The sequence below is a fragment of the Puma concolor genome, chromosome E1, assembly GCF_028749965.1.
Source record: "Puma concolor isolate L17-30 chromosome E1, mPumCon1.1.hap2, whole genome shotgun sequence".
Classification (NCBI taxonomy): domain Eukaryota; kingdom Metazoa; phylum Chordata; class Mammalia; order Carnivora; family Felidae; genus Puma; species Puma concolor.
The window spans coordinates 28,606,241-28,620,303 of record NC_141680.1 but is presented as its reverse complement, the minus strand read 5'-3'; the positions used below and the strand labels follow the sequence as shown (position 1 = coordinate 28,620,303).

Below are 14,063 nucleotides of genomic sequence, written 5' to 3'. Positions count from 1 at the left end.
AGTTTATCCTACACATTAATTGAATAGAAAACACTTAAATGTTTTTTCTACCTTAATTACCAAACTGCATTCCATTGTTTAATTTCAGGCCTTTTCTAACACAGAAGCTGCATTTAAGAGCCTTAGGGATGAAGTGCCCTTTTTTGGAGGAGGCTCTCTGAGCCATGTTGGAGGCTGTGTTTGTGGTCCTGCTGGCTGTGAAACTGCCTCAGTCCTCTAGGACACACCCTCTCCATCCTGGAGTAATCTGCAGGATTGCAACATTGTTATGCAGCCAGTATTGCAGTGCCTTGTGCTTTTCGAATCCAGACAGGGTTGACTCAGCCCTTTATTCTTTTGAGGTAGATAAATTTGAGTGTCACACAGTTTATAGTTGTGGGCTGGCTGGCAAGAGGGAGGGCAGATACTGTGGGCATGAACTGTATATAAATAGCAGCTGTGTTAAGGGATGAGCGGGCTTCTAAGGGTCAGGTTATTTATAAGGTATCTTTTGAAACTAAGACTTAATCTCTAAGAATAACAAAGTTCCTATGTCCTGTGGGATTTTAAAATTGGGGGTGGGTGGGAGAAAATTGCTTTGATCTGAATGACTGTTGGCCTAATTGCCACACAAACAGAACAAAAACCAGTGACAGTTTGGCATATTCTGGACTTCTTTGCAATTTTAGCAGTATGTTCTAATGATGAAATTAAACATAGTTTCACTAAATAAGTGAAACATAAATGTCATCATGCCTTTTGGCAGCATCCTATGCCATCTCTTTCCCCCATCCCCACCCCCATCCCCACTAATTTGGTCTTTGGTGCATGTCTATTTCTTTCAAGGAATTTTGCTCCGTACATAAACTGCTTTGAGTATATTACTCTTTTTAATTTTATTAAATCACTTTTGTTTCCAGCTTTTACTTGGCAGAAATCTCCATGGCTTTGGGGCATTTACATCAAAAGGGGATCATCTACAGAGACCTGAAGCCGGAGAATATCATGCTAAATCACCAAGGTGGAGATATACCGTAAACAATTCTATAGTAAATAATCATCTTAAAATCCTCCCTCACAGGTCATGGTCATTTTTCAAAGCCCCATAGTCACGTATCTATTATTATACATTCCTCCCTCAGAATTTACGGCATCATAATACTTGCTGAAATTTAGGTATTTAGGTATTTGTAATTGATGAGATTAGAGGGAGTTAAGGATAATTGGCCACTCAACCCTTTCAGTTTAATCCTTGGTCTGTATAGCTTATAATTCTTTTGAAATCTTTATATATCAAAAGCCAGTCCAACTCTAATTTTGGTTTGTTCCTTAAATTGGAAAGTAAATCTTAACTCTATAAATTGTGTTTTCCTTAAGGATAAAAATACATAAATATTAGAATCAGTACTTTTTATGATAAATTTTCTTGATGCTATGAAAAAAAGGATTAGAATGGAACAAAAATATTTGATACAGCCTTGGAAAGAAAATGTTTATTGTAGGCATCGGTTTATTCTTGCTCTTTGTAACAACAAACATAAAAATCAGAAAGGCTTGGGGCGCCTGGGTGGCTCAGTCGGTTAAGCGTCTGACTTCAGCTCAGGTCATGATCTCACAGTCTGTGGGTTCAAGCCCCGCATCGGGCTCTGTGCTGACAGCTCAGAGCCTGGAGCCTGCTTCTGATTCTGTGTCTCCCTCTCTCTCTGCCCTTCCCCTGCTCATGCTCTGTCTCTCTCTGTCGCAAAAATAAATAAAAACATTAAAAAAAAAATTTAGAAAGGCTAATATTCTGTACAGCTATAGGTAGAGTAGACTGAGTCTTGATTACAACTGCATGCTGCTACAGACCGTTCGATTTATGCAAGAGTAATATAGGCTATGTAGACTTTGCAGTTCAATCAACCAACCAGGCTGTTGGGGTGCTGGTAGCAACAGCTGATCTTTCAAGGTTTACAAAACGATACACGAGGTAGTTAAGAGTTTTAAATTCTTGGACAGGAAATGGTGTGTGGACAACTGACACTAGTATAAATCCATTTCAAACTGTGTTTTTCTTCTTTCTTTCCTTTTTTTTTTTTTTTTTTTTTGGAGAAATGCTGTACTTAACCAAGTATATCATGGGAATCTATGTATCTCCCTCCCTCCCTCCCAGTTCTGCTCTCATCCCCCCAAACTTGGGATTCTGATTCTGAATTCTAAGGCAAAGGATAGAATAGGGAAGTGACTAGTTAACTTCTTTGATCCATAAACTTGAGTGTGTCAGTGTCAGGTAGTTCTGTGAAAGTAAAGGTCATATTTCTTCTGTGTCAGAGTGAAGTACACATTTACATTTGAATCAGTAGGCCATTGCCTTTTATTTTTTCTGAAACAACCCTGGAATAGTAGGGTCCCTGGGATTGTTGAACCATGGGATATCTAATAACAGTTCAGTAAAGCTAAACTTGAACTGAAATGTTCTTTGTGTAAGGTAGTCAGTTTTTTTACTTTCTGAGCAAGAGATGACGGTCCCATGCCATGTAGCAATTTCATTTCTTTTTCTGAACTGGCAGGATTGGCAGAATAAGCTAACTTGTTACAGTGACTTTCTGAGACCATTTTAAAAACTCTCAAGTCACAGTTCACTGTGGTAAAAGTTACATATTTGAAGTACAGGTTAACACCTCTGTTAAAAAGGTACAGCATATCTTTATTAGGGGTTGTATACTTAAGCCAGATTTTGGAGAATTTTTCCAGCGTTTACTTTCTCAGGATGGTAGAGAATTCTAGGTATAGGTAAAGCTGGAGCCTTTGGCAAAAGATGACTACACTAGCCTTGTAGGGAGTTAGCATCTCATTTTATGGATGGCACCTTGCTAGTTCTTTGTATCTTCAAAAAAATATTTAAGGCAGAAAAAGTTAATAATTAATAATCTACATTATTGTAGATTATTGTCTTGTATGATACATTCAAACACTGTACATACTTAGAATTCTCAGAATAACCATGCTATGATCTTTCATTGTAGGTCATGTGAAACTAACAGACTTTGGACTATGCAAGGAATCTATTCATGATGGAACAGTCACACACACATTTTGTGGAACAATAGAATACATGTGAGCTGCATGTTGAAAGAAATATAACTGGTTTGGGGGTAATAGCTGACTTTTACCTGGCTACGTAATGATAGTGTGCTATATTTTCGATAGCAACAATTGGCTCTGTATATTGTTTTTAAAATTCTAATTCAGATGACATGCAAATGGGTGAATTTTTTAGGAGTATTATTTTTCTCATTGTAGGGCCCCTGAAATCTTGATGAGAAGTGGCCACAATCGTGCTGTGGATTGGTGGAGTTTGGGAGCATTAATGTATGACATGCTGACTGGAGCAGTAGGTGCACAGTTAAAAGCTGCATGTATTCTGGTCTGTGCTGGGTAGTTATAAATCATTATAGGAAGAGACCTTTTCTGTGCTTTCTAAAAGTGTTACTGATGGAGTAAAAAAAAATTAAAAAAAATCATGCTAATAATGCTTTATTAGTAGTACTTCCCCTATACTTTTAAAAACATTTTTTTTAAAAATGATCTGCCACGGCAGGCCTGTGAAACAGGTATAAAATAGGTACTGCCCTTATTTTGTAAATAGAGAAAGTAAAGAATATAAGCACATGGCTCGTATGTTACCACACAAAGTTAATAGTGGAAACCCAGTTTCTTCTAGGATGTTGCTGTTTCTTCTGTCCCATTGCTTAAAAACTACAGATCTTTAGCAGTCAGCCCATATCACAGCATATATTTCTGATGTCTATGCATAACTGACTAATTCAGGAAATTGATGATTTTATTTTTTTTATATGCTGATTTTTCTCACTCTCTTCTGCTCCTAGCCCCCGTTCACTGGGGAGAATAGAAAGAAAACAATTGACAAAATCCTCAAATGTAAACTCAATTTGCCTCCCTACCTCACACAAGAAGCCAGAGATCTGCTTAAAAAGGTAGGACACCAAACAATAAGCCACAACTACTGGGATTTAAATGGATATAATTGAATATATGTTTTGAATAAAGAATCATACACATATATTAAAAAAAGAAAGCCTACAGTTTTTGCAGGTAAAGTACAAATTTGTTTAAAGATTTTCTTTACTTTTTATTCCTAAACAGTATTTAGTAGTAATTAATAAATCATATTTTCTCAAAATAGATTAGCAGTATAGACAAGCAAATTTTATAAATGAAAACTAATCAGTTTGACTAAGGTTCATCAATTTTTTTCCCCCTCCCTAAAGCTGCTGAAAAGAAATGCTGCTTCTCGTCTTGGAGCTGGTCCTGGGGATGCTGGAGAAGTTCAAGTAGGGATTGATCTGTTTGGTGGTTTGAGTGGAAGATAGTGCTAATTTTATGTATTTGTGAAGCTTGTATGTAGTTGTTTAAAGTGCAGCTTATTTTGTGATTGGTGTAACTTCAAATAGGCAGTTACTTTGTCAATCCAGTGAAGTCTGTTTCCCTTGATTTTTCTTTCTGGTCCTTTTTTCTAGGCTCATCCATTCTTCAGGCATATTAATTGGGAAGAACTGCTGGCTAGGAAGGTGGAACCCCCTTTTAAACCTCTGTTGGTATGTATACACGAAAGCATATTATTTGAAAGACCTCGTGCTTTTTTTTTTTAATTTTTTTTTTTTTTCAACGTTTATTTATTTTTGGGACAGAGAGAGACAGAGCATGAACGGGGGAGGGGCAGAGAGAGAGGGAGACACAGAATCGGAAACAGGCTCCAGGCTCCGAGCCATCAGCCCAGAGCCCGACGCGGGGCTCGAACTCACGGACCGCAAGATCGTGACCTGGCTGAAGTCGGACGCTTAACCGACTGCGCCACCCAGGCGCCCCAAGACCTCGTGCTTTTTTAGAATAAGAAAATCTCAGAGCATTCAGAAACATTTTGTTTATATTAACAATTCGGAAAACTTTGACTTCTCTTCAGAATCTTTATTCTATGCAGTCTTTTCAAGGACTTACTACCAGTAGCAATTGATGAGTATAGGATGATTAACTTTTTTTTAATGTTTATTTTTGAGAGAGAAAGAGAAAGTATAAACGGGGGAGGGGCAGAGAAAGCGGAAGACAGAGAGTCGCAAGCAGGCTCTGCGCTGTCAATGCAAAGCCTGATGTGGGGCTCAAACCCACAAACTCTGAGGTCATGACCAGTGGCAAAGTTGTACGTTAAACCACCTGAGCCACCCAGACACCCCTATGTTAACTATTTTTAGGTTGGTTGCTAAAGACAATTAAATATTTCAAGTAGTTGGAACATTTTTTAATTTTTTTTTTTTAATGTTTATTTATTTTTGAAGGAAAGGGAGACAGAGCATGAGTGGGGGAGGGGCAGAGAGAGAGGGAGACCTAGAATTCGAGGCAGGCTCCAGGCTCTGAGCTGTCAGTGCAGAGCCCAGCGCGGGGCTCGCACCCACAAACCACGAGATCATGACCTGAGCCAAAGTTGGTTGCCCAACAGACTGAGCCACCCAGGTGCCCCTAGTAGTTGAAACTTTTTTGCATTTTTTTTTTTTTTTTTGCTTAGATCTACCCTATTTTATTTTAAAATAATATTTTAAAAAAATTTAATGTTTTATTTATTTACTTGCTTATAAATGTTTATTTGTTTTGAGAGAGTGAAAGAACGTGAGGAGGGGAGGGGCAGAGAGAGAGGTCCAAGCAGGCTCCCTGCTGTCAGTGCAGAGTCCATTGCAGGGCTCGATCCCACGAACCGTGAGATCATGACCTAAGCTGAAATCAAGAGTCAGATGCTTAACTGACTGAGCCACCCAGGCACCACAAAAGTTTTATTTATTTAAGTAATCTGTGCATCCCACATGGGGGTTGACCTCACAATCCTGAGATCCAAGAGTCTCATGCTCTTCCAACTGAGCCAGCCAGGCGCCCCATTTTATTTGTTATTTCTAATTGAAGTTTAGTTGATGTATAATATTATATAAGTTTCAGGTATATAGCATAATCATTTAACATTTATATACATAACAAAATAGTTATCAAGGTAAGTGTGGTTACCCTCTGATTCAACCTTATTTTGAATTGAATTTTCTGGAAATTTTTTCTTAAAAATACAGCATATATGTGTATTAGTGTGCTAGGGTTGCTGTAACAAAGTACCACAGACTAGGTGGCTTAAAGCAGAAGTTTATTGTATTCCAGCTCTGGAGACTAGATGTCCAAGGTTAAGATGTTGACAGGCTTGGTTTCTTCTTTTTTTTTTTTTTTTTTTTCAACGTTTATTTATTTTTGGGACAGAGAGAGACAGAGCATGAACAGGGGAGGGGCAGAGAGAGAGGGAGACACAGAATCGGAAACAGGCTCCAGGCTCTGAGCCATCAGCCCAGAGCCCGACGCGGGGCTCGAACTCACGGACCGCGAGATCGTGACCTGGCTGAAGTCGGACGCTTAACCGACTGCGCCACCCAGGCGCCCCAGGCTTGGTTTCTTCTGAAGGCTCTGAGAAACTTCTCTTCCATTCTGCCACTCTCCTGGCTTTTGGTGGTTTGCTAATAACAATCTTTGGCGATCCTTGGCTTATAGGCATATCACCCGATCCCTGCTTTTATGTTTGCATTTTCCTTTTATGCAGATCTGTGTCCAGATTTTCCCTTTTTATCAGGATACCACTCATACTGAATTAGGATCTTCCCTGCTCCAGGATGGCCTCATCTTAACTAATTTCATCTTCACTGACTCTCATTCCAAACAAGGTTCCATTCGGAGGTCCTGGGGGTTAGAACTTCAACATATGAATGTTGAGGGGGACATAACTCAGATCATTACAATATGTTTATGAGTAAGTGGGTTAGTGTGTTCTTGTCTTTCTCCCACCTCAGAATGTGAGAAAACATAGTTTATATTTCTTGAAATGAAGGTGGAGGAGGAGGAGGATAATGATGATGATAATTTGGTCCTGGAGCACAGGTTAACTTGCTTTAAAATTTTCACATATACAATTGTAAGGATAATTAACCCTCATGTACCAGTTGTCCAGCTTGTCAGGTCATCTTATTTAAACGTAAATATAACTGCTATACTATCATTACAACTAAAAAGCTGACAAGTTCCCCAGTTTCTTTTGTTTTGTTTTGCTCCCCATTGGTTTCAGTGATGATTCAATCAAGGTCTATGTACAGTATGGTTATTGTGTCTCTTAGTTCTCTTTCCATCTGTAGATAATACCCACTCCCGCTCAATTCCTCTCCTGAGGACTTACTGAAGAAACTGGGTTATTTGTCCTGTAGCGTTCCTTACATTTTGATTTTGTTGATTTTTAACCCCATAGTGTCATTGACCATATTCATCTGTTCCCTGTATTTCTGAAACCTAGTAGTTAGATTTAGATGCTTAATCTGATTCTGATTAAACTTTTGATGTTGTATGTTTTGGTCATTTGTATTTATTTATTTATTTATTTATTTATTTATTTATTTATTTATTTATTTATTTATTTATTTATTTATTTTAGTAATGTTAGTGGTCATTGATCATTGCCTACATCAGTAATTCTCAGCTAAGTTCAATTTGCCAAGGTTTGGAGACAAGTTGTCACAATTTGGGGAGGGGATACTACTGGAATGCAGTGGATAGAGGCCAGAGATGCTCCAGACATCCTATATTACACAGGACAGGCCTCTACAACAAGAATTATGAAGCCGAAGATGTCAGTAGTGCGGAGATTGAGAAACTCTAGCCTAGTTTCAAGATTTCATTAGGGGTTTGCAAAATTGTTTTATTTTAATACTATTATTCATTCTTCATTACTGAATTTATCCATAAAGAGAAACTCTTACATTTCCTACAGGAAAGGCAGGATAAATGTTTCTTTCCCAGTTTTCAAAATAATAAATTAGTTCCGTAACATCTTCCCAATTGACCAATGAATTCTATGATTTTTTTTTAAGTATGATTATGAATTCATGCCTTTTATTTGTGTTTCAATCCATTGCACTAATCTTTAGTGATGCTCACCTTTTACCATCTTTGGACACCGGGTGCTTCTTCATATTGGTTCCTAAGCTCTTTTGACATGACCACAAAGTCTGTTGTACCAGAGAGAAAGAATTAAGGAAACAGATGTAGTTAGATTTAGGTGACATTTTTGTCAATAGTACCCGAAGCTATCTACACATTCAGTGCAATCCCAATCAAAATTGCACCAGCATTCTTCTCGAAGCTAGAACAAGCAATCCTAAAATTTGTATGGAACCAGAAAAGGCCCTGAATAGCCAAAGTAATTTTGAAGAAGACCAAAGCAGGAGGCATCACAATCCCAGACTTTAGCCTCTACTACAAAGCTGTAATCATCAAGACAGCATGGTATTGACACAAAAATAGAACATAGACCAATGGAATAGAATAGAAACCCCAGAACTAGACCCACAAAAGTATGGCCAACTAATCTTTGACAAAGCAGGAAAGAATATCCAATGGAAAAAAGACAGTCTCTAACAAATGGTGCTGGGAGAACTGGATGGACAGCAACATGCAGAAGGATGAAACTAGACCACTTTCTTACACCATTCACAAAAAACAAACTCAAAATGGATAAAGAACCTGAATGTGAGACAGGAAACCATCAAAACCCTAGAGGAGAAAGCAGGGAAAAACCTCTCTGACCTCAGCCGCAGCAATTTCTTACTTGACACATCCCCAAAGGCAAGGGAATTAAAAGCAAAAATGAACTATTGGGACCTCATGAAGATAAAAAGCTTCTGCACAGCAAAGGAAACAATCATCAAAACTAAAAGGCAACCAACAGAATGGGAAAAGATATTTGCAAATGACATATCGGACCAAGGGGTAGTATCCAAAATCTATAAAGAGCTCACCAAACTCCACACCCGAAAAACAAATAATCCAGTGAAGAAATGGGCAGAAACCATGAATAAACACTTCTCTAAAGAAGACATCCAGATGGCCAACAGGCACATGAAAAGATGTTCAACGTCGCTCCTCATCAGGGAAATACAAATCAAAACCACACTCAGATATCACCTCACGCCAGTCAGAGTGGCTAAAATGAACAAAACAGGAGACTATAGATGCTGGTGAGGATGTGGAGAAGTGGGAGCCCTCTTGTACTGTTGGTGGGAATGCAAACTGGTGCAGCCGCTCTGGAAAACAGTGTGGAGGTTCCTCAAAAAATTAAAAATAGACCTACCCTATTACCCAGCAGTAGCACTACTAGGAATTTACCCAAGGGATACAGGAGTACTGATGCATAGGGGCACTTGTACCCCAATGTTTATAGCAGCACTTTCAACAATAGCTAAATTATGGAAAGAGTCTAAATGTCCATCAACCGACGAATGGATAAAGAAATTGTGGTTTATATACATGATGGAATACTACGTGGCAATGAGAAAGAATGAAATATGGCCTTTTGTAGCAACGTGGATGGAACTGGAGAGTGTTATGCTAAGTGAAATAAGTCATACAGAGAAGGACAGATTCCATATGTTTTCACTCTTATGTGTATCCTGAGAAACTTAAGACCATGGGAGAGGGGAAGAAAAAAAAATGGTTAGAGAGGGAGGGAGCCAAAACATAAGAGACTCCTAAAAACTGAGAACAAACTGAGGGTTTATGGGGGGTGGGAGGGCGGGGTGGGTGGGTGATGGGTATTGAGGGCACCTGTTGGGATGAGCACTGGGTGTTGTATGGAAACCAATTTGACAATAAATTTCATAAAAAAAAAAAAAGATTTGGGTGACATTTTTCACAAGAAAATGTACTCAAACAGTAGAATGTTGTTATTTCTCCCTGAGCAGTCTAAAAGGATGAAATAAGCTATAGAAAGAAACTTTAGAGCATTTACAAATGTGTTTTGTGTTAAATCTCTGCTTCAGTAGTTTCTCAGGTTTATTATAAACCTGCAGTGGCCAACTGAGCAAATTATATCTAACAAGGAATTTAGCCAATGGACTAGGCACACTGAAGCTTTGTAAGTGGGGAAGATGGACATTCAGATTTTTTTGGAGGGGGTGGGAATGTGAGAGAGCACATGTGGGAGGAGCAGAGGGAGAGGGAAAGAAAATCCCAAGCATGTTCCATGCCCAACCCAGAGCCCAAAGCAAGGCTTGATCCCTCAACTGTGAGGTCATGACCTGGGTGGAAATAGAGAGTCAGATGCTTGGGGTGTGTGTGGGGGGGTGCCTGGATGGCTCAGTCGGTTAAGCGTCTAACTCTTGATTTTGGCTCAGGTCATGATCTCACTTGAGCCACGCGATGGGCTCCACACTGACAGCGCAGAGCCTGCTTGGAATTCTCTCTCTTTCTCCATCCTCCCCACTCTCCCCCTCTCAAAATAAGTAAACTTAAAAAAAAAAAAAAGGCTAAAAAAAAAAGTAAAAAGAGTTGGACACCACCCAGGTGATCTGACAGACTTTTTATAAGAATGATAAAGAATGGTAAGGGTGTACTATAATCTATTTTAATATATGTCTAAAGTTTGAAGATATAATTTGACCTTTGATACTTTCCACCTGTATTTATTCTTTAGTCTTTGCCTACTAAGAGTATTCTGATATTTTATTACAGTCAAATCCTGTGAAAAGAGTTCTATCTAGAGTCTTGTCTAATGCAAGTAATGCATTTGATTGATATTATATATATCATTCATCATTTTCTAATCATTTTGTTTTTTCATAAAGCAATCTGAGGAGGATGTGAGTCAGTTTGATTCAAAGTTTACACGTCAGACACCTGTTGACAGCCCAGATGACTCAACTCTCAGTGAAAGTGCCAACCAGGTCTTTCTGGTAAGTGAAAGAATTCCATATTGCCACAAGAAATTTAAGGAAAGAATTCCATATTGCCACAAGAAATTTAAGTATTAGGACGGGCCCTTTTCAATAAGAAAATCCAATTTTCTTCTTTGCAGTTCATGTAGGTAACCTGAGATGCTATTTTTTATTAAGTTTTCTAACTTGCTAAATTAAAAAATTCTCATAATCCAGATTCCATTTTAGCAATTAGAATAGGACTGTATGATTCTTTGGAGTATACATGGGCCACTGACTTAAAATGATGTTTGGCTTAGCAAATCTCAATTGAAAGTCACACAGTTATAACAGTAGGAGGAGAAGAGCTCACTGTAACTATTCTATTCCTGAAATAGCTACAAATTTTTGGTACTTTTTAGTGTAACTTTGTAGGGGATTTTTAACCTGTCAATGGTGAATATTTGGCATCAAAACATATTGGTTCATATGTAATAGTAAATAAATTAATCCTCATTGTAGAAGTTTCTGTACTGTTTTATACCTTGTCTCTTCAGGTAGAAAAACAGCTTTTAGATTTTTTTTAAAGATTTTTTAGATTTTGATCAAAAACCTCGTTTTGTATCTTTTTTTTGTTGTTACTTGTCATTATCCTTTGTCATTTCTTTTTGGACTACATCTAGAGAGAGTGGAATATGGAGAAAGTAAGCATTTGGAAAGTTTTTTTTGTTTTGTTTTGTTTTTTTTTCTTTTTTTTCTATTTCTGAGTTTACCACATTTATCACCAACTTAATTGTCCATTTTTTTTATACTGTTCACAGTGTGTAATACACAGTGTTGTATATTTTGGGGTGGAGGGTAAGTTCTAAAGTTAGCATGGAATGCAAAAATTGTGTATGGTCAAAATTATTCTTAAATCACCATAGTACAGTATGGCTTTGAGTAACTAACATTGAATAATAATATTATAAGTGTATGATTGTATAGTGTTATAAGAATAGAGCATATATGCAAAGTATAATTTTACAGTCTTTTTAATTACATAAGAGATGAAATATGAATGAATGTTGTTAAGTTTATATCTACACGATGCAAAGTCATGGTATACTCCTTGGTAAAATATCTTGTGTTCAGTTAGTGAAGTAGACATGATTCATTTTATTTTTCTTTTCTAAATTTTTTTTTAACATTTATTTTTGAGAGACAGATACAGAGCACGAGTGAGGGAGGAGCAGAGAGAGAGAGACACACAGAACCCAAAGCAGGCTCCAGGCTCTGAGTTGTCAGCACAGAGCCTAATACAGGGCTCAAACTCATGAACCATGAGATCATGATCTGGGCCACCCAAGCACCCCAACAGGATTCATTTAAATTCTGGCATCGCTTTCTTTTTTTCCTCTTCTGTGGAATTTTGTTTTCTACTGATGTGGAGTTTATACCTTTGATTTAACATAGAGATCTTTTCCTCAGTTGGACATTGCAGAGTTTCAACTAGTTTGACAATTTTCCCCCCATAAAAAAGTCTAGAAATGTCTTATCTCACTACAAAGAAATCCAAAGTTGTGGTGGCAAAATTTACATAACTAGGCTCTCATTGCCAGTTAAAGTATTGTTGAACTTTTCATAATTACTTAAATTGGCCAACTAATGAACATAAGAATAATTCATTTGTTAGGTTGTAGCCGGATTTCTGTATATAAAGTCAATCTCTTTAGAAATTAATAAAAATCGGGGCGCCTGGGTGGCGCAGTCGGTTAAGCGTCCGACTTCAGCCAGGTCACGATCTCGCGGTCCGTGAGTTCGAGCCCCGCGTCAGGCTCTGGGCTGATGGCTCAGAGCCTGGAGCCTGTTTCCGATTCTGTGTCTCCCTCTCTCTCTGCCCCTCCCCCGTTCATGCTCTGTCTCTCTCTGTCCCAAAAATAAATAAACGTTGAAAAAAAAAAATTTATAAAAAAAGAAATTAATAAAAATCAGTAACATCCTACTTACTTGGGGATTGTGGTTATAACAACTTCAGTTTAATAATTATTTAAATTCCTCTCACAGAATTAAAGGAAATTCAAAGATGATCAAGGTACAGCCTGGTCCTCTTGGTAGTTATGGCTTTAGTTCACTAGACTATGTGGGGAAATGGCTTCTGAAGTCCACATGTACCTGTCACAAAGTATATGCACTAGAGAATGTACCTCACTCTTTAGGACTTCACCCAGAGCCTTGTTGAGTTGTTTTACTATAATTCATATGCCTATATATAGATGACTGGAATAATAAAAGGGAAGATAGATGGAGGACTGATTGATAGGACATTGGCAGCAAGAGAAAGGACAACTGGTGTGGCCTAATAGCAAGGTCCAAGAAAGAACTAAAGCTAGCAAAACTGAATAATTGCGAATTAAAAAAATTTAGTTTTATTTTTAATCATGAAAATATCAAATCTATCCAGTCATTGGTATAAAATCAGAAGATCACACATGCCAATTTAAAGAATTGTATTTTTACTTTGTCCTAATAATGAGAAACTGGGGAGTGATAATCTTAGTTGCTTATGTGCATGTGGCTAGAAACCCTAGAATTTTCTTTGCATATATCATATTTAATACCTTAATGTGGAGCCTACAATTTCCTGTTTTGTTCTACTCCTTTCAGTAGAGTAGAATATTCTTTGCTGGCATACGAGGCTCAATTAAATTCTGCCTTCTTGAGGTCTGTGCCTCAAGAAATGGTTGGAAAGAAGCTAACAGATGTGAAATGAGACTGGGGAGACGGGTGTATACAGAGCAGTGGTTTTAGGTGTGCATTGTTGTTTTGGTGTGTCAGAGACTGAAACTACATTTTCTTGATTTATATAACAAAATGCCATTCTGTAGTCTACTTTTTCTGTCTTTCAGGGTTTTACATATGTTGCTCCATCTGTACTTGAAAGTGTGAAAGAAAAATTTTCCTTTGAACCAAAAATCCGATCACCTCGAAGATTTATTGGCAGCCCACGAACACCTGTCAGGTATTCAGAGTTTGTTGTTCTCACTGTCTTTCTTTCTTTCTTTTCTTTTCCTTTTTTTTTTTTTTAACCTAGAAGAGCATCACTTAAATGTGTGCCAAGTTACATAAACAAAAGAGGTGTCATACTCTATTTGGCTAACATAAGAACAGCATCTACATCTTCGTATATTGACTGCTATATAGTTTACCTTCCCTCCTGTGAAAGAAAGTAAGCTACTCTATTGGCAAATGTCTTCTTTACCCATTCATTCAACATTTATTGTGTGCCAGGGGCTGTGCTACATGCTGGGGACACGTGATTAACATAGGAATTGTCCTTGTTCTGAT

The 14,063-nt window shown here is 37.8% G+C and overlaps 1 protein-coding gene across 3 annotated transcripts in view; it reads left to right on the top strand.

Moving 5' to 3' along the window:
* The window catches only part of RPS6KB1 (ribosomal protein S6 kinase B1), a 41,800-nt gene that overhangs the window by 25,044 nt on the left and 2,693 nt on the right, over positions 1–14,063 (top strand). For all 3 annotated transcript variants that reach the window (XM_025915716.2, XM_025915715.2, XM_086686790.1), the window contains 8 exons: positions 900–1,000; positions 2,985–3,075; positions 3,262–3,352; positions 3,849–3,956; positions 4,251–4,313; positions 4,500–4,577; positions 10,668–10,775; positions 13,625–13,737. In XM_025915716.2, the coding sequence (XP_025771501.1) occupies positions 900–1,000; positions 2,985–3,075; positions 3,262–3,352; positions 3,849–3,956; positions 4,251–4,313; positions 4,500–4,577; positions 10,668–10,775; positions 13,625–13,737 (753 nt within the window). The remainder of the gene's footprint in view (positions 1–899; positions 1,001–2,984; positions 3,076–3,261; positions 3,353–3,848; positions 3,957–4,250; positions 4,314–4,499; positions 4,578–10,667; positions 10,776–13,624; positions 13,738–14,063) is intronic.